This window comes from Athene noctua, chromosome 13, assembly GCF_965140245.1.
Source record: "Athene noctua chromosome 13, bAthNoc1.hap1.1, whole genome shotgun sequence".
Taxonomy (NCBI): Eukaryota; Metazoa; Chordata; class Aves; order Strigiformes; family Strigidae; genus Athene; species Athene noctua.
Genome location: NC_134049.1, coordinates 8,726,533 through 8,753,290, shown reverse-complemented (window position 1 = coordinate 8,753,290; position 26,758 = coordinate 8,726,533). Strand labels below are relative to the sequence as shown.

Sequence of the window (26,758 nt, the reverse complement as noted above, 5' to 3'; positions counted from 1 at the left end):
CCCTCTATTTGGGACCCGATATACAAAATCATGCATTAGTATAGCTATGGAGAAAGTCGTTCTGCACTTAGTAGTATGGTGCCTGAAAGGATATATGTTTATCTTCCTACTAAAGGGGTTTTTTTAGTCACTGCATTGCAGCTACTCTATTTGTACAAATTTCTCCACGCACATTGTTGAAGAACTGGGTTATGGGTTTATTTCTCCTGCCAAAGCTGTTTGTAAGTTTTGTCCTGGATATTTTTAGTCTCCTTTTGCATGGATTTTTAAGGAGAAGGCATTAATACACCAATTAGAAAGCTCATTCATTTTATGAATGGTGACTTCTGGCCTTCATTCAGTATGAATGAAACTTGTGGGACAGAGTATGTGAGCAAACCTGTGTCTTGCCCAGCACCACAGAGTGAGAGTAAGTTATTGCAAGTCTGAACTTTTGTGGGAAGATACCCAGAAAAAAAACAAGGGAAAAAAAGCAACCCTTAAGTAATGGTTTCCTTATATTTTCAGACTTTTTGTTACAGGTTAAAAAAAAAAAAAAAATCAAACTCCCAAACCAAACCTAGAGGGCCTTTTTTCAAATAATTGTGTTACAACAAAAAAGCAAGGAGACTGATCGATGGATAATACTGCACAGTAATGTCATATACCGCTTGTAAGAAAAAGGGAATATTCCAGCTCAGTAATTCCCTTGACACTAGGAGAGAACAATAAACTGTGAAAGATGTTGCTATTTTAGTTCTCTTTGCATGAAATTCATGGCTCCAGCAGAAATTCATCTCTATATGGCCAGTTGGTCTCCCTCTCCATTCCCCCCACTTGCTGTTTCCCTGTCTTTATTTATCTTGTGTAGTTTAGAGCAGGAGCACTGTAGGGCCTGAAACCCAATCCTCTTGATATTTCTAAGCACTTCGTGAACTAACATTTTGTAAAACCAGAGTGTGGGGGAGTGCCCTTGAGGACACTGTGCTTTGTTGAATGAGAAGTGATGTGTTTTGGGAAGCTCGGTTTGATTTCTGTAGCGCAGCCATATAGAAGGAAGCAGTGCAGCCCAGTGAAGGGGGTGGATGTGTGCTCCTGGGAAATCCCTGGATTTCTTTAAACTCTTGGAGTTTATGGGTTGTTTATCTAAAGGGTGAGGATCTGAGGATTGGCTATAATGCAGGTTGTCCCACCGTGGGTTTATTTATTGGTGGCAGTGTTACAGTACAGAAGAAGTTCTGTTTGTGGTTTGCTCTCTTACAGCTAACAGCACGAAGAGTGCTTCTCTAATTACTATGGGATATATGTAGTTTGGACTACCTGTTGAAGTGTTACTCTAGAGCCTTGAAGTCACAAAGTTTAGTCCTTTCAAGGACTGAAGCCCTTGCAAACCAGTGTTACAGGATGGTTTTGTACAAAGTAAAAAAAAATTTAAAAAGTCCCCCTTTGCCTTGCAGCCTGGCGATGCTGTGACGCAGTCCCCCTTAGAGCTGGAAAGCCATCCTGCTTTCTCTGCAATTCTGCTTATCTATTCGAATGCTTTCCATGCGATCTTTAACTTCATCAGATTCTTCGTGTGTTTTTTGGCTGTTCTTTCCTGCCCGCAACCACAAACCCTTTATGGCTAAGATTGTTGTTTTGTACAGCTGGGAATGCATGGTTAAAGCTTTGCAAATACAGATCATTGTTTCTAAAATCAAATCCTAAAATGGAAAAAAAAAAAGAAAAGTCACGTGCTGAGATTCAGGTAAGGTTCATCAGAGCTTAAACTTGAAGTATATCTTAAACTGAAATTTACATTAAAACTCCTTAAAACTGAACTTGAAAAGCTTGAGAAGACTCAAACGCTTAAAACTGAAGTGTATTTAGTGCATGAGGGAGAGGGAAAGGGGTAGGTGGGCTTTCCCAGATGTACCACGTGGATTAAATGCCCCTTGTCCTCCTGCTTGTTGCAACTCTGGTCAGTTATTGGAGGTGAGAGTGGTTATTCTTGTTTCTGCCCATCCTATAGCTCTCCTTTCTGATGAAAAAAATAAAAACTCCCTAAACAGACTACTCTGAGGCTAAGGGCTTGAGTGTGGCATGAGGTTTTCTTTCTTAAATGCTCATTGTATGTTTGGTGGAGCCAAGCAGCTAGGAGTGGATGCTGGGAAGCATGCAGAAGCTGGGTGGTGAAACCAGCGTTTGATGTAAGCCTACTGCCAAAAAGAGCAAGCCTGAACGGAGCGTGATGGGAAAATCGAAAAGACATTTTGGCAGCTCCTAGCTACATGGTGTTCAAAGACCTTCACCGTTACTGCTTGTGCACGGGCTGCGCTGATCTGCAGGACCATTGGCCTCACTTGCAGATTCATCCTCAAGACTGTACCTGGGAGCCCTAGAAGAAATAAGCCAACTAATTAAGTTTAAATTAAATGCTAGATGGAAGTGGTGGATGAAGAGAATTTATTGCTTAGGCACTTGGTGTTTGTATCCCTTCCCACTGCCTGTGTTTGTTTGTAAACTCTTCAGGGCAGAAACTTTGTTTGCATTGACATTTTTACAGAACATAACCAATGGAGTCCTAATCCTGGCTGAGGTTTTGGGAACCACAGCAAACCCAATAAATCCTTTATTTCTTTCTTTCTTTCCTGTCAGGTGTTACCGTACCCAGAGAAATCAAGCGCAGTCATTGTCCTCTTTGGTGTTATTCTGCATAAATTTTCATGGAAGTTCTCTAGAAGAGACTTCAGTATACCTCACTGTGTTAATTCTTTAATGCTTATCAGAGCAGAAAGGTATCCTTCCCGTTTTGAGAAATCTTCAGTAGCTTTCAATTTTACTGACCTATGCAGATCTTTATAATGTCTGAAACCACTGTTGCTTTTAAGAGCTTGAACCTGGACTTTCATTTCACATCCTACTTTCAAATTTGCAAACGCAAAGGATTTCACTGTGTATCCTAAGGGGAAAAACCTAATACAATTCCAGAAACATTGTAAGATAAGTGTCTGGATGGCTGTAAAGCATGTGATAAACCTCACAGACATTGAAATCCGAAAGATTCAGCTATTGTCAAGAAATAATATGGATGTTTTAAGTACAGGTAACTGCTACTGAAGCAGAATCTGGTGGCTATCATGAGGGTGCCTATAGCATGTCATCTTGTGCTGGGTGAAAGCTGGGCAAGGGAGGTGGGATTTATATTTGCCTATTCTTGTTAGTTTGGCTTTCAAGGCAGTTCATGCACAGTTTGGATCCTGATCTCACAGTAGGGCCAGGTATTCTCACTGCAGTCTATGATATCTGATAGAACAAGTGCTACCTGCCCAAAAATGTAGAAATTGCTTTCTGATGCCCAGAGCAGTCATCAGCTTGAAGAATGTGGTCCTCTAAGAGAAAACACAGTTTAGCCTTTTTCTCCTTCCCCCCACCCCCTCCTTATTTTTGCAGGTAATGTAAACTTTCTAATTGACTATATTAGGGTCCCTATGAATCTTGGTTTGATTATGACTACTATGGTCTTTCTTTTGTTTTCCCTTTTCTTACTGTATTAAAGTTTAAAAGTTTTTCAGAGGCTGCTCCCTGCCTGTACCACTGGTTGGAGAAGTTCACTTGTCTAGAAACCTAAATTTAGTCCTTTGCTGACGCAGAGTAGTCATTCAGACTTATCTGTCACTTAGTTTTTCTCATAGGGTTTTGCCAAAGCACTTCCTAACAAGATAAAATAAAATATCTTCCAAACCTGCCTGTCTCCTTGCAAACTAAGTTTGCATCCTCTGAAAAATTGGACTGACATGTGCATTATAAAATGAGAAATCATTTTAAGTTACAGATGTAAGGGCCAACTAGTAAGATAAGAAGGGGGAAAAAATCTCCTTGCAGGAAGTATTTCCAGGATTTTTATTTTCTTGTTTGACAAGACCAAGTATTCAGCAGTGTCGTCTTATTTCACTGCTGCTGCTGTGCACTTCTCTTGCCAAAAAACCCCAACGAAAACTGGTCATGAGTTTGAACTCATAGGCCTCTGCTTTTGTCCTTGATGAGAAGTGTCTCTTACTTACATATCAAGTATTTACTTCTTTTGGACTCTGTGACATGTGGCACTTTAATTACAGCCAAAACCAATTCTACCACAGAAAGAGGTTAGCCAGTGGGAGTTTTTAATGTGAACCCATCCTTTCCTGATCTGGACATATCTTTCTCCTCTTTCCCATTTCTCTCACTACTCAGCTGCATCTGCCAGGAAGGTGGTGGAGCAGGACAACATGGTCTGCAGTTCTGTTGGATGGCAAAGATCAGAGGATGCCATCTCACTTTATTCCTTGAATTACATGAACCTAAATGCTCTGTTGAGGACATGCTTTTCTACAGCTGATGTTTCGTACAGATCTTTGATGACTTCAGTGCAGCCTATTTGAGCTAGACAGCACAGGAAAGGTCTTTTTACTGGTTTCTGCCAATAGTCTTAAAAGGAACATTCTTACTAATACTCATATTGTCTGCTCCACAAAAAAGGACTGATGAAAATCTTCATCAAAGGAGCTTGGGCGGTGTTTGCATGTTGGGTCTTTCAGCTAGAATGTCTTGAGTGTACCAAGCATGATGTGTATGTAGCATAACAGCTTCTCGCTTTGGATAAACCCAGCAGAATAGACCTTGTGATGGAGCACATGAACTGTGGTTTCTCCTTTTTATAAAGGTGTGATGGGTGTTGCTGGCAGGTGCTAGAATGGCATCTCATACAAAAATCATGAAAGCAGGGAGGGGGCTCACAGCTGATCAGTCCTGTGGCATTGCAACTCAAATGTCCAATAGAGAAGCATTAGTTTTGGTGTAATACAGGTCCCTCCTTCGGGCTTTGGTGTAATACAGGTCCCTGGCTTTGCTGAAACGTGTAGGCTAAAGCACCAGTGAAGCAGTCAGTAAGAAAGGAGACAAAAGGTCCGGCTTAGATACCTGATTCCTCCTGTCAACACCTCTCAGCTTCTCTAACCTACATCAGGGAGGGGAAAATATAACAGTCTAGATCTTGCTGCTGCTTTTGGGGATTAGGTGCATGCCCCAGGCTTGCACTTAGGGCCTCCCTCCTTATTTCATGAGGCTTTGGATGGGATTTCTTAGAAAGTATTGGATTGTTGACTGGGTAGAGCAAACAAAGTAGAACAGGAGGGATGAGTCAGTGGTGAGAATACCCTACCAAGTGTGAGAAGCTGGCTGGTGCCCCATGGGTTTGCCAAAGCAAAGCAGACAGCTGTGGTTGAAATCCAGGTGTGACCTCCTTGAGTGTGCTCGGATTAATTTTACTCTTTGAATGAACATAGATGTAATTTACTTTCAGGTCACAGAAGTTATTGTGTGTAGTGACAATAGTGTACCAGTGAATTGTGATAGGGAAGAAGTAAAGCTGCTGAATAACAAAGGAGGGGCAAGTATATTTAGGTACCTTTGAATAACTTCCTTTCCTCAGAGCAAAACTCCTGAGAAACTGAAACAGGTGATAAAAATTTAAAAAACGAATTATTTGGGAACAGAGAGAAATTTGAGGAGTAGAATATATGTTTTGCCTGTGGGGTCTTGGGTAAATACAAATCTGTTGTGTTCTGTTCCTGAATTTTTCATGTGACATGCTTTAACTTGCACCTTATCCTATAGAAGGCCAGTAGTAATATTGCTAGTGTAGAATGATGGTTGAAATTTGGGGACAAGGAGCAATCCTAATAGTTGATATAAATGTAAAAGCATAGATTCTTTGTCTCTGAAGATAGTATCTTTTATCAGCAAAACGAGAAGTTGTTCAGTTACTTGTCAAGACTTGAAAAGATGTGGTGAGAAAATGATGCTTTGTATTAAGTCCCTTTAAACTTTGTCATCTGAGACACAACTGCTTTGATTCTGTGCTGTAACATTATTTAAAAAGTCATATCCAAACACTACCGGATTGCTATGTTAGACCTCAGGTCTTAATTTTGCTTCCTGTGGGAATTGGTTCATTGCATTGAGACTTTGTAAAAATTAGGAGGTGGAGTTTTTCCAACCATCATTTAATTTCCATAAGATACAATAAGCACTCTCGGATGGATCATGTTTTGGAACCCCTGTTCAAAACACCCAGGTTCAGAATAGGAGAGGGAGGGTCAGGTAGGTCATGAGGGAGACTGGCAGGGTTTGTGCATTTTCTATTTTTCTTTCTGTTTCTTTTTTCTTTTTGAGCTCTCAGGAGGACTGAAATAGCTGGAGCATCTTGTAGGGCAGAAGTAAGGACTGCTTGCAGAGCTGGTTTTGGAGCTCACCTGCCCAAATGATAGCTAGTGCTACTAGTCCCCTATTTTCATGAGTAAGTCTTTGTAAGAGCTGAAAATACAGTGAAACCTATCAAACATAACGATTTTAGGCATTCTTGCTGTTGGAAGGGGAATCTTGAGGTTGAAAATAAGTATGAATTGGACTAGATTTGAAACTATTGCAAAATATTCGTCTGTCCACTAGCTGCCTCAGAGGACCTTTTGCAGAGGGACTGTGTTTTGATGAGCAAGCTTGGCAGGTAGCTCAGGCATTTTAAAGCAACTGGTACAAAAACGCTTCTTTGTAAAATAAGGAGAGCGTGTGAGGGAGCAAGGATAGCTGGAATCAGCTAAGAAAACTTAGTCTGTGGTTTAATTTCTGTCTCACTAAAGGCAAACTGTGGGATTTGGAAAGGAACGAAGTATGAACGAGATCCTGTGTTTTTTGTGTGGAAAGCAGAGTGGTATTTCATCTGTTTTAAAAAAAGGTTTTGAAGTATTTGCAGAGCATTACCAGTATTGCAGACACGAGCAATGGCAGAAATTCCATTTTTAATTGCTTTGCATTCCTTCATCTTAGGATCCTGGACTGCTTAGTACACACATTAAATGAAAACTTACAGCTTTTGTTTAGGGTGAATATTTTCCACTGCAATGGAGAAACTAATGCAAGTGAATTCTGATTCAGTTGATTCAAACCTCAATACGAATAACTTTCACCAGGTTATATAGAAATTCCAGGAGCAGACCTGAAAGAGGAAAGTCTCTTGACTAAAATCACCTTGGTAGGATGAGCAATGATAGATTTTGATTATGAAAAATGCTGATGCACAATCATGAGCATCATCTGTTCTGGAAGTTTTCCCTCAGTTTTGCAAGGAGCATTTTTGATAGTTTGGTTTTTATGTAGTTTTGAAATGTTTCTCGAACAAACAATCCAGTGGAAGAGAAAAAACGGCACCTAATTAGCTTGAGCAAGGTAGTATTTGCCAGTGTCTTTTCCAGCAGCGGAGAGAACTACAAATCTTTACAAACATTTTTTTGGGTGGGAGTGAGTGGGGGAGTTGGTGGACAGATAGCAATTAAAGGTTTATAATTGTCATAAAAAGCAGATATGAAGTGGGGGTTGCTAGGAGGAAAGATGAACTGAGATTGATGTGGATGGGAGGTGAATTTCACTTGGGATCTCCTCAGTGCCAACACTGCTGACAGCTCAGATGAGGAGCGCTTTGCTCTACCAATCATTTTAGAGGTTCTTTGCTTAATGTGAGCATAAATTTAAAAAAAAAAAAGATTGATGAATTCTTGTTGATCCAAAAGAGAGCATAGAAAATCATTGTGTAGAAGTGACTATTGGAAAAAAGTAACATGTGGGCTAAAGCAGCTTTTGAAGAAGTACCTAAAATTTTATGAAAAATATCTTAAACTTGTTTTTTCTTTCTTGTTTCAGTGTTCTGAGGTCATGAAACTTAATCCACAGCAAGCTCCGTTATATGTGAGTACAAAATTTAAACAGTTTTTCCTCTCCTACTATTCATACAAAATGCTTCCCACCACTCTTTTTGGAGATGCTGCTCCTTTTCTCCCCTAAGACATTAGTTGTAGAACTTCAGTTGCAAATGCTCAGTGGTAATGCTCAGGTAAGTCACAGAGCTTGTCTGTCTTTCCAATAGACGATTTTAAAGAAGTTCTGAGACATGTAATGCTGTCACCATGCAGACATCCCCCTGCTTTTGTTTTTTCCTCCCAAAAGCGTGCCCGAGCACATGGCTGTGCTCTTATGACTTGATGTGTTGAGAGGCGGTAAGAAGAAATTGCTTGTGTCGAAAACAGGGCATCCCAGTGTGCAGTGCTTGCCACTGTGATAATATTTTTGTGGTCGGTTTTTTAAATGTGGCAGGGAGGAACTGGAAGCAGCAAATGGCTCAACTGTGCTGCGACTGCTGCAGCGGGGAATGGTTTACGTCAGCCTCCTGGAAGCTTGTAACTTCGATGGCTACATTAATAAGGAACAAGCTTCCTCTTGCTCTTGAATAGCAGCTTTGTTGCAGAACCTGGGGACTGTCAAATTAGACCTGGATTTGTGGGGGTGTACGTGTGTGTGTTAAGTTTGTGCCAAAGCTGCCAGCCAGGTTTGTAGCCGTTCACTTTCCATATTGCCTTGCCATGCTCAGAGCAGGGTTAGCTGATGAAGCCATCATGTGCTTATGGTCCTATCCACAGACCTTGCTAAGAAGGGTGGAGCTGGATGCAAGGGTGGAAAATTTGGAGAGAAAATTACTTGCAAATGTGGATTTTAAGGGGAAAGAAGGAGAAAGGATCAGGGCTGGTGATAGACCTCTATCTTGGAAAGCGTTGTGTCTTGTAAATAATGGATCATATTGACCTTTAATGTCATGGAAGCTTTCAAATTTTGCCTACTTTTAATTACCAGCGGAAGTTTGTATTGGAATTTATCCTCTACTTACTGTACTGAGTCTTGTGCTTGTAGCAAGATTAAAACACTACGTAGTGAGTGACTTTGAGAGAATGGCTTTCTTGGAGTACACTACCACATCCTGTATTTTGAAACTAAACGTTGCCTGAATTTTCTTAAATCACAAGCCTACCGAATGCACCTTGACTTTGAAGAAACTTAATTTAAACTTAGGACACATTAAAAGAGAATGAAACTTAATGCAAAGATATGATGTAGATGCATCAGTGGAAACACACGAGTGGTAGAAAGTAGGATAAAATTATCCTTATGTCTTTTGAACAGTGACCTAACTAATCTGGAGGCTTTGTTTTCCCAGTGTTATCTTCTGACTTAGTTTATTTTCCCACCGTTTTGTGTGGGTTTGTATTTAATATGTAATACTGGAGTGCTATACTTAGAAGTCGTCATCCCCACGTGATAGTGAGGAGGACTGGCTGAGGTCAAATGTAGCCTAGTGTAAAATAATCATTACATGGCACTCAGTGCAGTGTTTCTTTGCAATGCAGATAAAGTGATGACAACATTATTAATCCATCGGTGATTCCCTTTTCTCTCTTTCCCTTTCTCCCCTGGCCAGGTGTATATGCAAATCGGCTCCCTTTCAAAACAAATTTTGGTAGCTTAAGGAAGCAGGGGCTGGGGGAAGAGAAACTGAAGGACCCTGAAAATTCAACATGCTTTGTACATTTTAAGACCAGTTTTGTTTTTCATGAGGTGTTAATTGACAGCTCAGCTCATCTGAGAGTTGTTAGGTGTGAGCACAACATAAGAAAGAATGTATATTCCTGGTCTTTTTATTTTTCAAAAAGCAGACACAACGGTCTTGTGGCCTGGCCATTGGTAAGCAAATAGCAAACCTCACCAGGTTCCTTCTTCAAAGTGAAACCAGTTCCCTTTTCCATGTATAGGTTCCTTGAGCTTGTTTTCAAATAACTGAGAACACCATCCTGTGAATTTTTCCATAAGGAGTTTCATCTCTGTGAGGTAAATGACTGGAAATAACAGGCAATACAGACATGTCAGGGGAGTTCCTTACACTTGTCTACTCTCAGGAAAAATTGCTTCACCCAAATTTCGTCCTTTTGTTTTTGACACATTTGCATTGCATCCTTTATTCCCTTCCTCTCTTAAGATAATAGGTTAGATTCAAGATTACTTAATTTTGTTTATTGATTTTTTTTTTTAAATCTTGCGTGAGTTTCATCCTGAAAACTCCATTTGGTGGTTGTTTTTATCATGAGCAGCATTACTGAGCTCCTTCTAGGAGGAGAAGGGAAAAGATGATGTCTCCAGTTCAGTTTCTGGAAGCCAATTAGAGAGCTAGAGCACATTTTATCCTGTTGGGTAATTAACATGTTGCCCAGATTAATACCTTACAATTATGAAAAGTGTTTTGGGAACCTGAGATGTCCAGTGTACTTGGGACCAAAGTTTTGTGAGTGATGGAAAAGATGGTACTTCCACATATGAACTAATAGAGGGATAGAGATTGTTGTATTATTCCAGTCAGTGTACATCAGTGGATAGAAGACCACCTGCTGCATCCTTCTTGGTGTACTTTGTTTTGGCTGCTTGGACTTTTATTTGCCTCATCTGTAAAAATCAGCTGTCTTGCCTGTGCAGACCTTGTGACTACTGGGGGGGTCAAAGCCTGTAATAATGAGACTGCTGGCTATTGTAAGTGTTAAGATTAAGAGATAAGGTGAAAAACACATCCTGTAATAATGATATTGTGGTTTTGTGATTAAGTAAGTTTGTCCCATTTAAGTGTTGCCTGATTGTTTGCTGATTAATGAGGTTGCCAGGAACCAGAATTAAGCATTATATTGCTGCAGGTTTGGGCTGGGACAAGAGCTCAGCCTTTCCTCAGCAGACAGGTGGCCCCTGGCTCGTTCAGCTGCTCCCCCCAGGAGCATCATATCTCTCACCCAGAGTTGTTCGTTACCTGCCCATAAGGCTGTTTAACGGACTGTCCTGGCCCCAGAGCTCACAGCAGCAGCGCAGTCATGGGGCAGAGGAGCTGGTGCCAGGAGAGATAGGGCAGTGAAGCGTTCCTCAATATAGCACAGGGAAGGTTCACCACGGTGTGATACCATTAATGCTGGTGCTTAAACAGGCTGTAGGTCAAGCAGCCATCCCATCCGTACCAGTGTCAACACGTAATTGCCTTTTTAAAAGGCAGTGTTACTTTGTGGAGTCTGTGGCTTAATCTTATGGTAGGAATTGGAAATAAAGATGTTCAAACCCACTTCCTCCTTCCTCGGGTATCTCAATGGAGTACTAACATGAACTGCTGTCTTGCTGCCAGTAGTGATGTTCTGAAGAAGTGGGGTAGTCATTGTCAAGGTCATGATTCACATAGCGGTGATAATGGTTTGAGTTCTCTGTATGACAGCAGTGGACTTAAACTTTGTGATACAAGCTTAACTTTAATGCAGAGGTGGTCTAGAGCCATAATCAGCATAGCATGGGGCAGATTTAGACAGAGAATGAGCTTTATCTTCCAGCTTTTTCACTAGCATGGGTGAAGGTTACAAACAGCAACTGTCATTTGGCTGGATTGAGTGTATCTGATTTCTATGCTGCTGTTCTCATGGGTTGTTTTCTTCCCAGTGTGTGATCATATGGATTATGCTTTACATAGTCTTTGGTGCAACTGTGGATAGTCTGTGGAAAAGGGGCTTTGTAATACAAGGTCCTTAAGATACATTGATTTCTTCAGGTACATTTTACTGCAGGATGTGCAAAAAAAGTCCATGTGACTGGACAATCACCTGCCTCAGACTAGTCAGGAACAGCCCTACTGATGCACAGATACTGGATTAAATCTGAAACTGGTTTTACACACATCATTCTTGTATTTCAGTGTTATCCTGGCAGTGTGGGAACTCTTATCAGGCACAGCATAGTAGATGAAGGACAGTGTTTCAAACCTTATTTCTGATCTGCCTTTATGCTCAGAAAGCCCAGGCTCTCAAAGCTGAAGAATCAAATTGTTCTGTTTGCTGGCAGGGCTGTCGAGGAATAGGAGGGTTACAGAAGTCTTTGGTTGATGGGAGGTTGGAAGTCAGGTGCTTCAGCTTTGTTTGTTTTTGTTAAATACTTGCAATGACCTTACTGATCAACATCTTTTATAAAAGTTGTATCTCTCTGAACAAAAGTAAAAACTTCAACTTCAGTACTGTAAGGTACTTCCTAGCTATGGTCAGTGTGTTACTGGAATACCCAGGTCATCAAGGAGTATGCGGATATGAAAAAAGGGGTTAACAGTGCTCTAAACAATTGAGGCTTATTATTAAGTGACCTTTTTATTGTTGTGATTCATTAAGTTCTTTGTTTAGAAATGAAATAATTTAGTCACTTAAACTCAACTGTTGCTAATGAAAAAGCAAGACAAAAAAAATGCAAGCAAGACATTTTGGCTTACACTAACATGCAGGCGAGAGAAAGAGCTTTGTAAAGATGAAGTGTTGATCTTAGTTGTAAATGTTGCCATTAATTGAGAGTCCAGCAGAGTTTTCATGTGCTGGTTTTGGCTGGGGTAGAGTTAATTTTCTTCCTAGTAGCTGGGATTGGGGCTGTGTTTTGGATTTATGCTGGAAACAGTGTTGATAATACAGGGATGTTTTACTTATTGCTGAGCAGTGCTCACACAGAGTCAAGGCCTTTGCTGCTTCTCACCCCACCCCACCACCCAGGCTGGGGGTGCACAAGAAGTTGGAAGGGGACATAGCCAGGCCAGCTGATCCCCTCCACTTGGGCACTGGCTGGGCATTGGTTAGTTGGTGGTGAACAGTTGTTGTCATTTGCATCACTCATCTTTCTTGGGTTTTATTTATCCCTTTTTGTTATTTTCCTTTTCATTACAACTTACTATTTTATTTCCATTATTAATCTGTTCGTATCTCAACCCCTGAGTTTTCTCACTTTTATTCCAGTTCTCTTCCACCCATCCTGCTGTGGGGGGAGTGAGCGGCTGCACGGTGCTTAGTTGCCAGCTGGGGTTAAACCACGACAATTCAGCAGGAGATTTAATTACAAAAGGATCAAGAATCACAAGACGTGTACTTATTTCTAACCAAACTTTAATAAATGTAGAGTGCACGTGAGTGAACGATCAAGGTCAAGTCTTCAGCTGCATACAGTGTCCTGAAAAATTTTACTTCAGAATTGACCTGCATGGCTTTTGATTTCAGCCTCTGCTAGGTATAGGATCTTCATAATGTTATTGATCATCCTTCTAACTCTGTCAGTTCTCCTGGCATTGAAATCAACGGTGTGGGTTTTTTAGAAGAATGGCCTGACAGCAGTATTGGATATACAGGTGTCGGGAAAGGACTGGGGTGACATGCAGGGGATGAGTTGGGAAGCATTGTGTGTCATCTCTTGATTACTACCAAGGCTACAACCTTAGATCTGCCTTTAAGACAGGAATGTTTTTTCATGGTGATAATGATCAGTGGGTGTGAAATGGAAAAGATTAGCAGCTGGAGAAGAATGATGTATTGCTACAAACTTTTTTCCTTTTTCCTTTTTGATTAAAAGGAACAAACTTGTTTTAAATCACAGCACTCCTCCTCTGCATGGTTTGTCTAAGGTGTGCCCACATTATTTGGAGTGACAAACCCAAATGTGTCATAACTGGTGATTGCATGGGAGGGCAAACACTTAATTGATAAAAATGCTGCCATTGACTTTGGTCTTTAATCAGGTCTGTGGATGGAGTCTCTTGTATAAACTGCCACTTACGAGCTGTGTAACCTGCAGAGTTTCTCAAGGAGAGTTTTGATAGTCGAGAGCTCCCACTTCCAAGTCAAAATGTCATGCAGCTTAATGAAGTATGAACTTCAAAAGCCTCAGAAAGAATGCATTGACCCTCTCTTAATATAACCTGGGTTTTGGGTACAGTAGGTCCTCTCTTCTGTTAATGAATGAACTACTCCTACAGGAGTAGTTTCCCAGTGTGTCCTGCTTTAATCTAAAATGGGAAGAGAAGGATAATGGTTATAATATTTTCTCCCACTTACGTATTTCACACAGAATGGTACCTTACTGAAGTGCACTGTGTATTCCTGAGAAAAACAATTGTGATAACCTCTGATGTTCAAGTTTTAAGAAAAAAAACCTCTTTTGAATAAATACTAAAGGATTAAAGAAAAAAGGTCACAATACAGAGAGCTTGAGGCTTGTGGCAGCAGTGTGTCCCCGAAGCGCCATGGTTTCCTGCGTTGGTGAGTGCAGCGAGGTGTTGTGCAGGCCTGCCTGCCTGGCAGCCGGCTTCTTACTGAGGCTGAAACCATCTCAGGTGTGAATTGTTTGCTAGATAATTTATGATCTTCAGAAATCTCTACCAAAGGGACAAAAGGACAAAATTAAATGCCTTTATAATCCTACAGTAAAATGTTGTCATGAGGTTGGCAGCTGTGGTTTAGTTACTTTTCTACTAACTCTGGATTTGTTTGCTTAGTGGCATCTATGGTGACAAAGGCCACTGGGATGCCTGAATATCTGAGATCAATCTAGCAGAAAAAGTAGAACATACCTTGCATGCTTTTGATGTGGGAATTTCTCATGAAAAATCACTATACAGAAGCCCTGTCTGTCTTACTTTCTCTTGAGGTCCTTAGGCAAAAGGAGAACCAGCCTTGATTAGTTCATCTCTGTGGTGAGAGGATCTGATAAACTTCTTGTCTTTTATTTGTTGGTTACTTGATTTCTTAATGACAAACTAGTTTTCTGCCCCACCTTCAAAATGTCTTTGAATTATGAATGAGTGGAAGGCCTCTGAGCACCTTTTACAAATAATTATTTGCTTGTGGAAGAACCTGCTTCTTGGTTGGTTTTAAGAAAGTCAGTTGGGGTGCCTGAATAAACTGATTTTTTGAGAGGAACACATTGCTACTTGTCTGGTTCTGCTTTCATTCTGCAGGCAAAGTAGTTTCCTCACTAAACCATGCTTGACCTCATCTTTTAAGTTTTTGTCATGTAGGCTCTTGATCCAGATTCTTTTCATCTTCCACTTGCCAAATTCTGGTCCACATCACGCAAGAAGCCTTCCCTTCTCTTGCCACCTGAGCTCTGCACCATCCCCTGGCAAGCTGCCTGCCGCTTCTCAGTGCCTGGGTAACTAAAGGAAGACTTCAGCTTGCGCAGCTTAGTTACCGTGAGGCTGTTCATTTGATTTGCTCCTCGTAAGTGAGGTGTTTGCCATCTCGAGAGATCTGTGTGGTGTTAGTATAGGACTCCTTGTAAAGTGGTCGCTTCTGTGCATTCACTGACCGCAGCTTTGGCTGGAGAAGTCAGAAGAGGCTACCTGACCATCATCATTGCCTTCCTCCAGGATAAGCTATTGATTAAATTGCAGCTCAGAGGCCCTTTCTCAACCCTTCTTCCATATTACCTGAAACTAAAAATGCTGGTGATCTGGGTTCAAAGCCCTCCTCCCATAATTATCTATATGATCTTGTCTTCTGGGATCCTGTTTTGTGGGTATGCATGTACTGGTAAACAATAAATGGTCTAGCTTAAAGTCTGGAGCAATTGTCTTGAAATTCTGCCCTTAACTCACTACTACTTTGCAGCATTACATGTGAACTTTATATAATATGACTTCAAGAATAAGATGCTGGAGCTGGTACAGGATAGGGTGGGAAAGCGGAGGAGAAAACAGTCTCCTCCTTTGGGGAGCTTCAGCCTGTTTTCTGAAGGTGCAAAAGGAATCCTTACATTGTCACACTAAGAGTTTTATTAAAACTGAGTGACATGGTGTATATGTCCTGGGCTGTGAGTTTAGGGTTCTTTATTTCTTGTAGCTGATGAGCTAGCTGGTTAATACCTGGAAAGATGTTAAGAGATTGTGTCCCATCCCCAGTGTTGGCTGGCAGTGTTGCCTCCCCTCCTCTTGGGAGGAATGAGCAGCAGAAATCAGGACTTGCTGTTAAAGAGGATGAAAATACTCTTCCTCTGTGGAATGTATTTATATAGAGAGTTCATAAATATTCTTATGTTACCTTTAGAATGACCAAACAAATTTCCCATCTCATTCATCAGGATATATATCCCTGCTTTATTTTCCATAACAAAGTGCTGACAGTCATTTTGTTAGACTAGAGACAGTTCTGACTGCAAAGCTGATGTGAGAAGAGTGGTTACGGAGACATTGATTTGATGAAGGCACGATGTTCTCAAATCACCTCTCAGATCTCCTGTACTCTACCTGTAGTGCCTCCTGTCTGCTTCTGAAAGTTGTGCTGCTTGCAGTGTCTCAGCAAAGGCTCATCCTCTGCCTTGCTTAGTAAAACAATTGCATATTGTGCTTAAACGGAAAATAAAATGTGATTAATGGTTCTGTGCAAAGATGGATGCTGTGCACTGCCATCAAGTGGCCGTTCTGTTGCAGGACATGTTTTCAGTGCTGCTTTCTGCAGGGCTGCTTGTGTTTGTATCTTTGTTTCAAAATGTTGCTTCTGAACACTGCAAAAGTTTAATCTGTCTAGTAGTTGTGCTTGCGGGGGGTACTTCTTCAGTAAGAAAGCGGTTATAATGTTTCTGTTCTTTAATAGCAAAAAACCGTAGCCCTGAGTACTGTAGTTGTGAAATATTTAAAGACTGGCGAGGAAATCTTGCAGCTGATGGGAAAATGAGCACTCTGAAACACACTCTGAGCTCTGTCTCTTTGAGGGTTTTGCTGTACTGTAGAGGAGGCTGAAGTACCAGGAAAGCACCATCCTTCTGCTCTCTTATGCCTTTGGATGTTAGTGTTCAACCCTGTTTATTTTTCTTTAAGACACATCAAGGCTATTTGTGAAAATACTGCAGTAATATGAGATTGTTTCAAATCATGTGTCATCATATGTACTTTATCTTCCAGGAATTGTGACTCTTTCCACCTCTCTGGTGCCAAGAGAATAACTGAATTTCTGTTAGTCACTGAATACATTCAGACTGTCTTCTATTCTCCCAGGCACCACTTTTTTTTTTTTTTTTTTTGTTATGTGAGTAATTAACAGGGAATACTATCAATCACTCAAGCAGCTGTTAATAAAATTATCTGGTTCGGTTCTCTAACAGCATAGTGAAGAACAGAAGAGGCTTTAGCATGAAGCCAGAGCAAGACATTCACATCAATTTGGGTGTGTTTTATAGGAATTGAATATAGTAGTTTCCACAATTTCTGAAAAAAAACCCTTAATAGTAAAATCAGTACTTGCTGTGGAAACTGGGTAGCACTGGAGGGGATATTCTGCTATGGAGAGAATCTCCCTGTCTTTCATCTTGTCTTTGTGTTCATGTGGTGGCATTACATGGAGACTTGCATAGCTTAGACAATAACCCCCAATGTGTGGTTACTTGTGTACCTCCATACCTCCTCCTTCTCTGTACCAGAGCTGCATGGGGCTTGCAGTGGAAGAGGTTTGGGGTTACTGTCGATACTTGCTTATTCAGGCAGCACAGGCCATGGTGACTGAAAAGACAGCAAGCACACAGTGTTTTAAATGAATGGTCTGGCTAACACTAAACTGCCCAAATGAATGAAAAATTAAATCAATATTTTCCTCACTATGCTGCCAATTTCACCCAGACAATAAAGTTTTCATAACAGTTCTTCCCTAGATGTTTGCATATTAACACAAATGGTTGAATGGCGCTTTTCTCATCCCTTCTATTTTTCTCCTTAACTTTGATTTTTGCCATTTTGCTGTTAATTTTATTGTTAATTTTAACACATCTTCCTGTATGCTAAAAATTATTAGACATGACCTTGGCTGTTTAGTGTTGTGAAGGCTGTCTGCATTGCACAGTCGGGCACCAAGCAGATGCACTAAGCGTGCTCTGAACAAGTGGTGGTAACATCAGTGATGCAGAGCATGTGGAGCCCCATGCTAAGGCAGTACAGCTAAATTAGCTATTAACAGCCTAGTCTAATAACTTGCGTGACTCTGTGTAGCAAAGTGGTATGTCGGGAAGGTGTACCCATAAAGATAAATCATGTGTCTCTTTCAGCACTAACAAGATCTTGTTACTTTGATGGATTGGCACTCTGTAGAGATCTCCTTCAAACTGCCTGGATTAATATGTATGTAATACTTATAATAGCGCCTCGACACTCAGTAAAGATTCATCTTTGAGCTGATTGATTTGGAGACCGACAGAGACATGCCCTGTCAAGGATAGGGTCTACTGAAAGTATTTCTTCAAGCATACCCATTTCTGCAGGAGTTTGTGTTCGCGTTGTTTTGAAGTAGGAAATTCACCCCTTGCTCTCCTTAAACTGTCTCTTTGCAGATAAACCCGGCTGCAGGATTAGTCACTGGACTGGCTTGGGACATGGTGTAGCTGTGAGACTGTGTTAAAAAATCAGCTGTAATGATGCTGGCTCTGCAGATGGGCAAGTTGAGGGTCTCCATGCTGTGCTTTTAGCACAGGCTGTACTCAGGATGGACCTGTGGGAGCCAGCTTGGGCCTGGAGGCAACAGTCCAGGGCTATTTATCATAGATGTCCATGTTTTCCCACATATTCCTTTTACCCAAAGAGTCTTAATTAAATGGTCTTTTGACTCTGCATCCCTACTTTGTCCAGCGTCAACTTTTTATCCATCAGCATGCTAAGCTAATCTTATTTTTGGACCAAATTCCTTCTCACCTTTGGGGGAAGAAAGTGGTGGAGAGCAGAAAGTTATTTTGCATACATGTCAGTGTTTCAGTCATGGCTTTGTGGCTAGCACTGGAAGAGGAGATCACTTGGCTCAGTGCAGCGTTAATGAGATGGAAGATATCACCTCGAGTTGCTATGTGGGCTGGCAGAAAAACATGTACCATCGTTCTGCTCTTTTGGTGGCCTGTGGGCAAGACATTATGGTCTGTGATTATATTTTCCTAAGGGTAAGAGACTGCTTTACAAAAATCTGTCTTTCTCATCACAGAGGGGCTCAGTATCCATACTGCTAACCTGAAACCTTTTGTTGGCAGAAATAATAGCACTGTTGTTAATTTAAAAGGGAAAGTTAGATTTGGAGAATGATTTAAAAACAAACAAACAAACCATTGAAACCATTGTAGTAATTCTTGTTCTTTTGTGCTTTAAAAAAAAAATATTTTAAGAAAACAACAACAAAAAAATCTCTGCTTTATACTCCTTTAAGATCAAGGAGTTTGAAGTCATTGACTATGAAAAAGGCCACAAATTCACCTCAAACTTGGCAGTTTGCCATTCTGTTTATTTCTGAAGTCTCTCCCTGGAGGTTTTATCTGCAGGAGGTTCAACACTCCAGCCAAACGACATCCATCTTTCTCCCCTCTCCTGACCCAGGTCACTGCCTTTATCAAGGGGGATATCTCCAGGCAAGAAGGGGTTTCTAGAGCTGCTCGTGTTCAGACAGATTTCACAGCCCTACCTTTGTTTCTGGAGACTGGAGTTCTGCAGAATAAACTGCGTTTGATGTGATTTTTAAAATTTTTTTTTCCCCCTAAATACTCCTCTGAGTCAATACATACTGGTGAAATTGAGGATGTCTGTAGTGACTGCTGTTATCTTGCTGTAACAGATACCTCTGACCTCCTCCTATAGTCCGTTCCTTTTATATATGTGTGCTGGGAGTTTGCAGGGTAAATGGGTACATCTGCAAAAGGGGTTGAATGTTTCAGGCTGTGGTGTTGCAGCATCTGGGACTGAAGTACTAGAAAGCAATTTAGAAGCCCTAACAATGTTCCTATGAGAGAAAATGCACTCAAGATTAAGTGAGGTTCACTGACAAACTCACCCCATGCTAATGCAGAGAGGGAAGGAGACTCAGCTGGCTGTTCTGAAGGCAGGACCCATCCCCAGATTTGACCCCTCAGGGTTGAGCTGCTCATCTGCTTCCATTCACCTGGGAATAGCAGCCTGGAAGTGTTTGCTGGCCGCAAGTTATTTTCTTGCTGTGGAAGGAGAGCATCCTTTGCTTTTATGAGCCAGCAGTGATAGCGCTTGGTGCCTGTGTGGCAGCTGACCAGCTGGAGCACTTCGTCAAACCTGGAAAAACTGGGATCCAAGCCTTTCTCAATTGAATGGGTTATTCCAGGAGATGAGAGCACTGTCATTTTGCTCTAAAAATAGCTGCCCAAACCCCCATCTCCTTTTGCAGTCAGGAGCCTGCGTGGCTGCGCCTGGTTTTGTTCTGCATGGAGATGTCCTTGTGTCCATGTGCTGCGGGTGACCTTTCCAGATGTGGTTCTCCAGGGGGTTAAGCACATGTTTTGCACCAACCCGAGGTAACCTCAGATGGGAGGGATCTTCCAAGATACTCAGCTTGAGACAGGGACAGTGTCTGGGAGCAAAAGTTTAGCTGTTGATTTTGTTGTCTACTGGCAGACGATGGTAAGGGATCTTCGAACATCTAAACAATTACAGTTTACTTTTTCTGCTACATTTTCTAAGCTGCCTTGCAGTTGCCTTTTTCATCCTTCAGCTGATTTCAGGGTATTCTGCCGTTCTCAATTTATGGTGGATTTGTCTCAACTTTCCCTTTGATTTTGTCTGACTTAACTATTGTCAGTCCTGCACTTTCCAAAGAAAACATCGTGTGACTGAGAAGCCAGCTTTTCCTTTAAAAGCCATTTGAATGAAAAATACTCAGTGTGCTTTAACCACAATTCCCATTTCATTGATGGGGAAACTCGAAGTGCAGGGATGTGAAAAGACTTGCCTCCTGCTGTAATTACATCATGATCCTGTGTGTGTCGAGCAGTAGCTGGGGTAACAGCAAGTCCAACTCCTTCTGAAAATGAATAAATAAAGGTACCAATGAGGCTGAATTCCTTGAAGGAGGAGGAAGAAACTACAGCTGTGATTTTGTGCGGTCTTCCTGGGTACAGTGCAGCTCTTTTGGGAGCTGTTTAGAGCTTTACAAAGAGGGGAGGAAAAAAAAAAAGTGTTTCAAAAGCATATTTCTCCTTTTGTGTCCCAACATAATGCAATAAGCAATGACCCAAGAAGCATCTGATTCATGTTATGAATAGCGGAAACAAAATGAAACTTGTCACAGTGACAGGTTACTCTTACTCATCTAATCCAGCACCTAAACCAGCCTCCTTAATGAGGCATCGTAATGCCAACATCTGCAACAGGTTTTAGAAGGAGATACATTGGGAGGAAGGCTTCTTTCCTGGTGTGTGAATCTCTGTGTAGCCCATGGACTTTCTGTTAAGCAGGACTGCACTGGTTAGGTTTTTCCTGCATGAATAAACAGCCAGAGATGGCAGTGGTCGTCAGCAGCAATTTTGCTTTTCTGTGTAGAACAAATTCATGATTACTGGGTGTTAGTGTTTTCTCATTAAAAGCAGAATGCTAAAGTAATGCTTGAGTGCTTCGGTGTTGCTATCTAACACACACTTCATTTTCTAAGTATTTTTAGACTCTGTGTGGGGAGGGAAGTCGGAGTGGGTGGTTAGTGGGTTAGATAACATACTTCAGAATTCCCAGTATGAACCATGGGGGGAAAACCAGCTTAGAAATCACATGCTTCAGCTATAAAAATACAGTGTACTTTTTTTTTGTTAGCAACTTTAAAAATTGTTAGCCAGCATGCTAAGAATACTTTTCCCTTCATGGTCATTTTAGAGAAATTTACCTGTTGCTGGTAGAGCCGATATCCCTCAGGGAAAACTCTCCCCCTGCCAGCTAAGGGGTCCTGAGATCCTGAATTCTGCATTTGCTGGGACTGTCATTGTGGTCCCAAATGATGACCAATTCCCCAAAACTGGACAGATTTCCAGACCCTGAAGTGGAAAAGAAAGATGTCTTTACATGCTTAAAACAGTTATTTCTTTTTGGAAGGAGGATAATATTTTTGAGCTAATAAGTGATCTTAATTCTTTTGAACTTAAAGATTTTGTTCACTTCATTGTTACTTCCAAATATTGCTGAGGTCATCTATTTAAAAAAAAAAATAAAAGGCATTTGAAGGTAAACTTCATTTTAACAGGCACAGAAACCAAGTCTGAGAAAGAAGAAACGGTTACTCAGAATTGCTCATACTTTGCCTGTACACAATCCACATGCATTTAACTGCAGCACTAGAAAAACAAATATCTAAAAAGGTGGAGTTGTCCTAATGCCAGCAGAATACACTGACAGGCAGGTGCATTGTCTGTCTTATTTTGGTTTTTTAGACCTAATAACAGCATTTGGGCCTTTTTAGAGATAATTGCATTTTGCTGCCTTAACTAAGCCAAAGGTTCAGAGGTGTGCCACTCTAAATTACCCTTTCTAAATTGTTTTATAGTAGTTTTAAAGCCCAAGGTCAGGCTTGGCTTTTCCAGTGAACCCGTCCCTTGGTGAGGCAGACCTGCTTTCTCCCTTCGGTTTGAGGAAGGAAATATATTTAGAGGAAGGAGCCACGTCCACCTTCTTTACATCCCGTTACGGCTCTCTGAAACCAGAGATTTTCAGATCTGAATGAGAGAGTGACCTCTTTCATGAATGGACCAAAATGGAATGTTTTCATTTCCAATGGGCTTTAAGCCAAGTAAATATTAGTCGATCCAAACTAGTTTTGAAATTAAATTATTCTTATTTGTTGGAGCATTCCAGAGAATGGCTTTGATCTGTCTGTACTTTCACCAAGGGGATATTGGCAGGCTGGCCTCCCATTTCTAGCCATTCGGGATGAAAGAGGGGTTATAATAACCACCTTGTGTGGCAGTGATACTGAACAGATGACATTTTTTGGACAATATTAAATGAATAAAGGTAAACATACTTCAATTAAAATGTTTTTGGAGGCTGAGTGCAGTAGGGCTGTTGGAAAATCTTCTATGTGGGTTGGAGGAATCTGGCTGCATTTGCAACTGATTTTCTTTAACTCCAAGAATGTTGGAAAGCGAGGGGTTAGTTCTGTGTGTTATTTCCTTTTCAAATAAATACGTCGTTTGAATATAACTTTTTAAAATCAAATTAAAATTGGCAGTGGGCAATTAAATTGTTAACTGGAAAGTAGAGATGTGTGGTGAAGGAGGATGGTCTTTCTTATTTAGTGCTTTGCTCTTTTGCTTCCGGAATCTCTAATCACATCACTCACAATGAGCTGTGCCAGGCACAGCACAACTAAGAGGTAGCTCAGATGACACCTGTAAGTAAACTGAGGCACACAGCAGTTAACGGGCATAGTACTGGTCTTGCTGTGGAGACAACATTTAAAGTGGAAAAAAAAAAAAAAGATGCTCAGTTATCATAATAAGCTTACTGGGCATTCCCCTTCGGTCTTTTGCTGGAGGGTCTTCCAGAAGAGTAGGAGGGAGCAGGGTGGTAGAGACTATCCCACCATGAAGTGCTACTTACACACAGCTGAAGAGTTTTTTAAGTTGATATCAGCTGATGATAATTTGTGCTCTCCCTAGACTTAAAAAACAGCTGACATAAATTGAATATAAATATAAATAGTGGAATAATTTGCTTGGAAGGTACTGCTGGAGATCATCTGCTCTGACCGCCCTCCAAAGCAGGGCAACATTCAATAGTAGGTCAGGTAGTCAGCTGTCTTTTTTTTAAGTCTCATCTTAGATTTCAGGTTACGTGGAACCTCTGGTGTTGAGGTTTCTTAGATGTATTTACATGTTCTTTTTTGTCATTAACAAAATATACAAATTAGCTTTTACAGTAAGACCGCGAATTTTAATTGCTTTTCCTTGAAATGCGAGTAGTTCTTATGGATAGACAGGTGTCTTCTCACGTGCAGTCTGTGTGGATTTTCTTTCCTTTCACAGGAATTGGACTGTCTGTACTTGATTCTGAGTTGAATAAAAGAAGAACCTCCTTTAACAGATACCCCTTTAAACAATCAGCCCTGTCGATGAGCATCCTGAAGCTCACCTTCGTTTTAAGTCCATTTAAGTACTTTGTATGTTCATGCCTTAAGGGAGGAACAGTTTGAACAAAGACGATGTAAAAACCAAAGCAAACCAAAGGGTTTGTAGGTTAAAACTCCAGCTTTTGTTTTTTTGAACATCCGCTCAAAACTGGATCCATTTGCTTGAAATAGAATATTTCGTTTTCCACTCAGCATGTGAACTGGTCATGCTTGAATTTAAAGCTTGATTTATTTCTTTTTGCACCTGTTTTTATTTTAACACTGACTATATACAATATATACTTTTGCTACATGGTTCCCTTCTCCCCGGCTGGAAGTCTGGTCTGGTATTATCATGTGAGACCTTCCTAAAATGTACATTTGTAACTCTGCAACCTCTGGAAATGCAAAGTAGACTCACTGCTCCATTTATCTTTTTTGAATTCATGGTTTTCTTTCCTGTGTGTTATAAGACTGACCCATATATTTGTTTTTAAGACCAGGGGCTGGTTGTGTACTGCACTGCAAAACCTTGTTTCTATCAAAACAAGGTGCAATCCTGCCTCTGGCAAGAGGTACCAGACAAGCCAGATCAGAGGAGGAGAACTGGACATGAACTTGGAGGCGGCAGCTGTGGTGGGGTGAAAAAGGAGCTGAGATGAGGGAGAATGGGGGAGACGTGAGACGTGGGAAGCAATGCTGACACGGACGGGTGTACGGGAGGGCTTGGAAGTCTGGGATTTTTCTGCAATAGTTATATTTCACATTGAGAAGCAACATACTGAGGAATCTTAAGGAGAAGGTTTTAAATGAAATGACATGCGTATTCTATTGGATATGTAAATTAGGATTACATAATCTACAACAATAATAATAATAAAAAAATCTTTTCCAGATTTGCAGCCTTAACCATATGCTCAATGGGGTGGTGGCAGAGAGCTGGCTAATGCAGCTGCAGTGTAAAACTGGGGCATCCAACTGGTTTTGATCTTGATAGAAAAGGGGCAAAAGGTCACATCACAGTCTGTTGTTTTCAGTGTCTCGTAGTTTATATAATTCTTTGGGCAGATAAATGATGTATGGTGGGATCAAATGAAAATGTTCCACTTAGTTGTGTAGTACCTGCAAGCCATCCTCTTTCCTTGCTTTCCCTTCCCCATAGAAAATTGAAGTTGGTGGATATTGCTCCTGTTCTTGTCGTGCAGGTGTGTGAATTTCAGGAGTATTTCCTGTATCCTTGTGCTGGGTTAACTGTGATAAACATGTGTGCCCTTTATGAATATAATTTTTGCTGATAGCAAAGATGAGCAGAAGGTGAGATACTGAAACAAAGCCTGCCTGAAACTAAGCAGGAGTGTTCAGCCAACAGATCACAACGTATTTCTTTTTGAGGCTTGAAGAACTGATGGTTTTGATAATATACAGAGCTTTATAGATGAGTGAGAAGAACTACTGCTGTCTGTACAGCTACAGTTACTATTTTTTTGTAAGGAAGGTGGAGAAAATCTCAATGGATATGAAGTTTCATATCTTTGTTTACATACTGTGGATGAAAGATACACTCAGTGATTCAGTTGGTTACACTGGAACTATTAACACAGTAGTTGGCTTGGACAGGGGAAATGTGAACTCTCAAGCAAGGATTAGGGAATTTGTTCAAATTTATGAAGACAGCAGCAATTTTAGACCACTATCCCAAATCCCAGTTCTATTGTTTTAGCTATGCACGTGTGTGTGTGTGTGTGGTGGTGGTGGTGAAAAGTGTGTGTGTGTGTGTGTGTGTGTGAAACTTGGTGTGATTTCACCGTATTAAGTTGCTATTTTGAATATACCCTTGAGATTTCTCCATATCTCTTCCCAGAGCTGCACTGAACATATTTGCTAGCTGGTTGGCTAGCTATGATGCTAAGAGGCATGCTAAGGATGACTTGCCTATCTGAAAATTAGGATGGGCCCGAGTCGTGTGAAGGGAGTGTATGAACAGGGAGGAGGAGCCTAGTAGGTAGAGAAGGGTTTTTTATACGATGCAGGTCTTGCAAATGTAAACCTAACCTTTTCTCTTGTCCTTTTTCCTAGGGTGACTCTGTTATTACTGTGCAGCTGACTGAGGAAGATAAAGTTGAAGATGATGTAGTTTTTTACTTGGTCTTCACTGGGTCAACTGTCCAACACTGCACAAGCACAAGAAAGATTAATCCTGGGAGTCTGGAGACAATTTCTCCTGGTAAACAATCACATTTCTTTGCATATCAGTGTATCAGTCTATGAAATTTGGCTAATTCAAGTGAACTAAACTTAATGCTGTTTTGTTGGATGTCTTTTTCCTCATTTACACGTTCATAGTAGAACGAGTGGTTTGGGTGACTGCTTTTTCCTTTTAAAAATCTCTCACTTAATTTCGCTAGAATTATATGACTGAGATTGCAGTTATTTGATGTGTAACTATGGGGTTCTGTTGTAGAAAATATGCAGTTATATTTGCATATAGTAAAAAGCTTTTAAATGGGAGCAAGTTAATGGAAGACACATTTGCCAGGTTAAAGATGCTGTTGTCTAAATTGTGTACAGCCTGGTAAGTCCTACCTACACTTAGGATATGCTTAACTTGGTGAGGTTCATTGTTGTAGTCCTGGTGAAAATACAGTCCTTTTCCCCTAAACCCTGTTGTGTAGATCAGAGCCAACACAGAGTTTCTTGTGGCAGTGGCAGGCAGTGTATGGTGCTTGGTGCCATCCCTCCAGCACAGCCAATTCAGGCAGGGTGGGTTTTCACGTTAAAGCCCACCGCTCTTCTTAAGCCTTCATGCCGTTAACCAAACAAAACAAATCGGTGCAGCATTTTCCTTTGGTGACTTCAGGACCGTGGGAATGAGTGTGTTCCAGGCTGCAGTCCTTACCATTAACCTTTCATTCTGACTTGTTGCTATGCAGCACATTGATTCCAGTGTGAGAAAAACGCCTGACATTTTCACTATACGCATTATAGCTTAAGCCATCAAGTGTTTTTCTTGGGTTTGCCTTTTTATCTATCTCATAAGTATTGTTTTAAAAGAGATGCACGTGAAGTAAAATTTGGCCTAAGGAGTTTATCCTCCAGGGGATGAATGGCTAAAAGTTGGCCGCTGTATTTTTTCATTTCCTCCTCTTTTTGTGCTGTTCGAGTTGTTCGTTGCATTGGGAAGAGAAGTCTTTTTACGATTACTGACAACTGGA

The 26,758-nt window shown here is 40.9% G+C and overlaps 1 protein-coding gene across 7 annotated transcripts in view; it reads left to right on the top strand.

Annotated features, from left to right (window-relative positions):
• Window positions 1-26,758, top strand: part of AKAP13 (A-kinase anchoring protein 13) — a 224,007-nt gene that overhangs the window by 57,163 nt on the left and 140,086 nt on the right. For all 7 annotated transcript variants that reach the window (XM_074917611.1, XM_074917615.1, XM_074917614.1 and 4 more), the window contains 2 exons: window positions 7,693-7,737; window positions 25,623-25,770. In XM_074917611.1, the coding sequence (XP_074773712.1) occupies window positions 7,705-7,737; window positions 25,623-25,770 (181 nt within the window). In that variant the 5' untranslated portion in view covers window positions 7,693-7,704. The remainder of the gene's footprint in view (window positions 1-7,692; window positions 7,738-25,622; window positions 25,771-26,758) is intronic.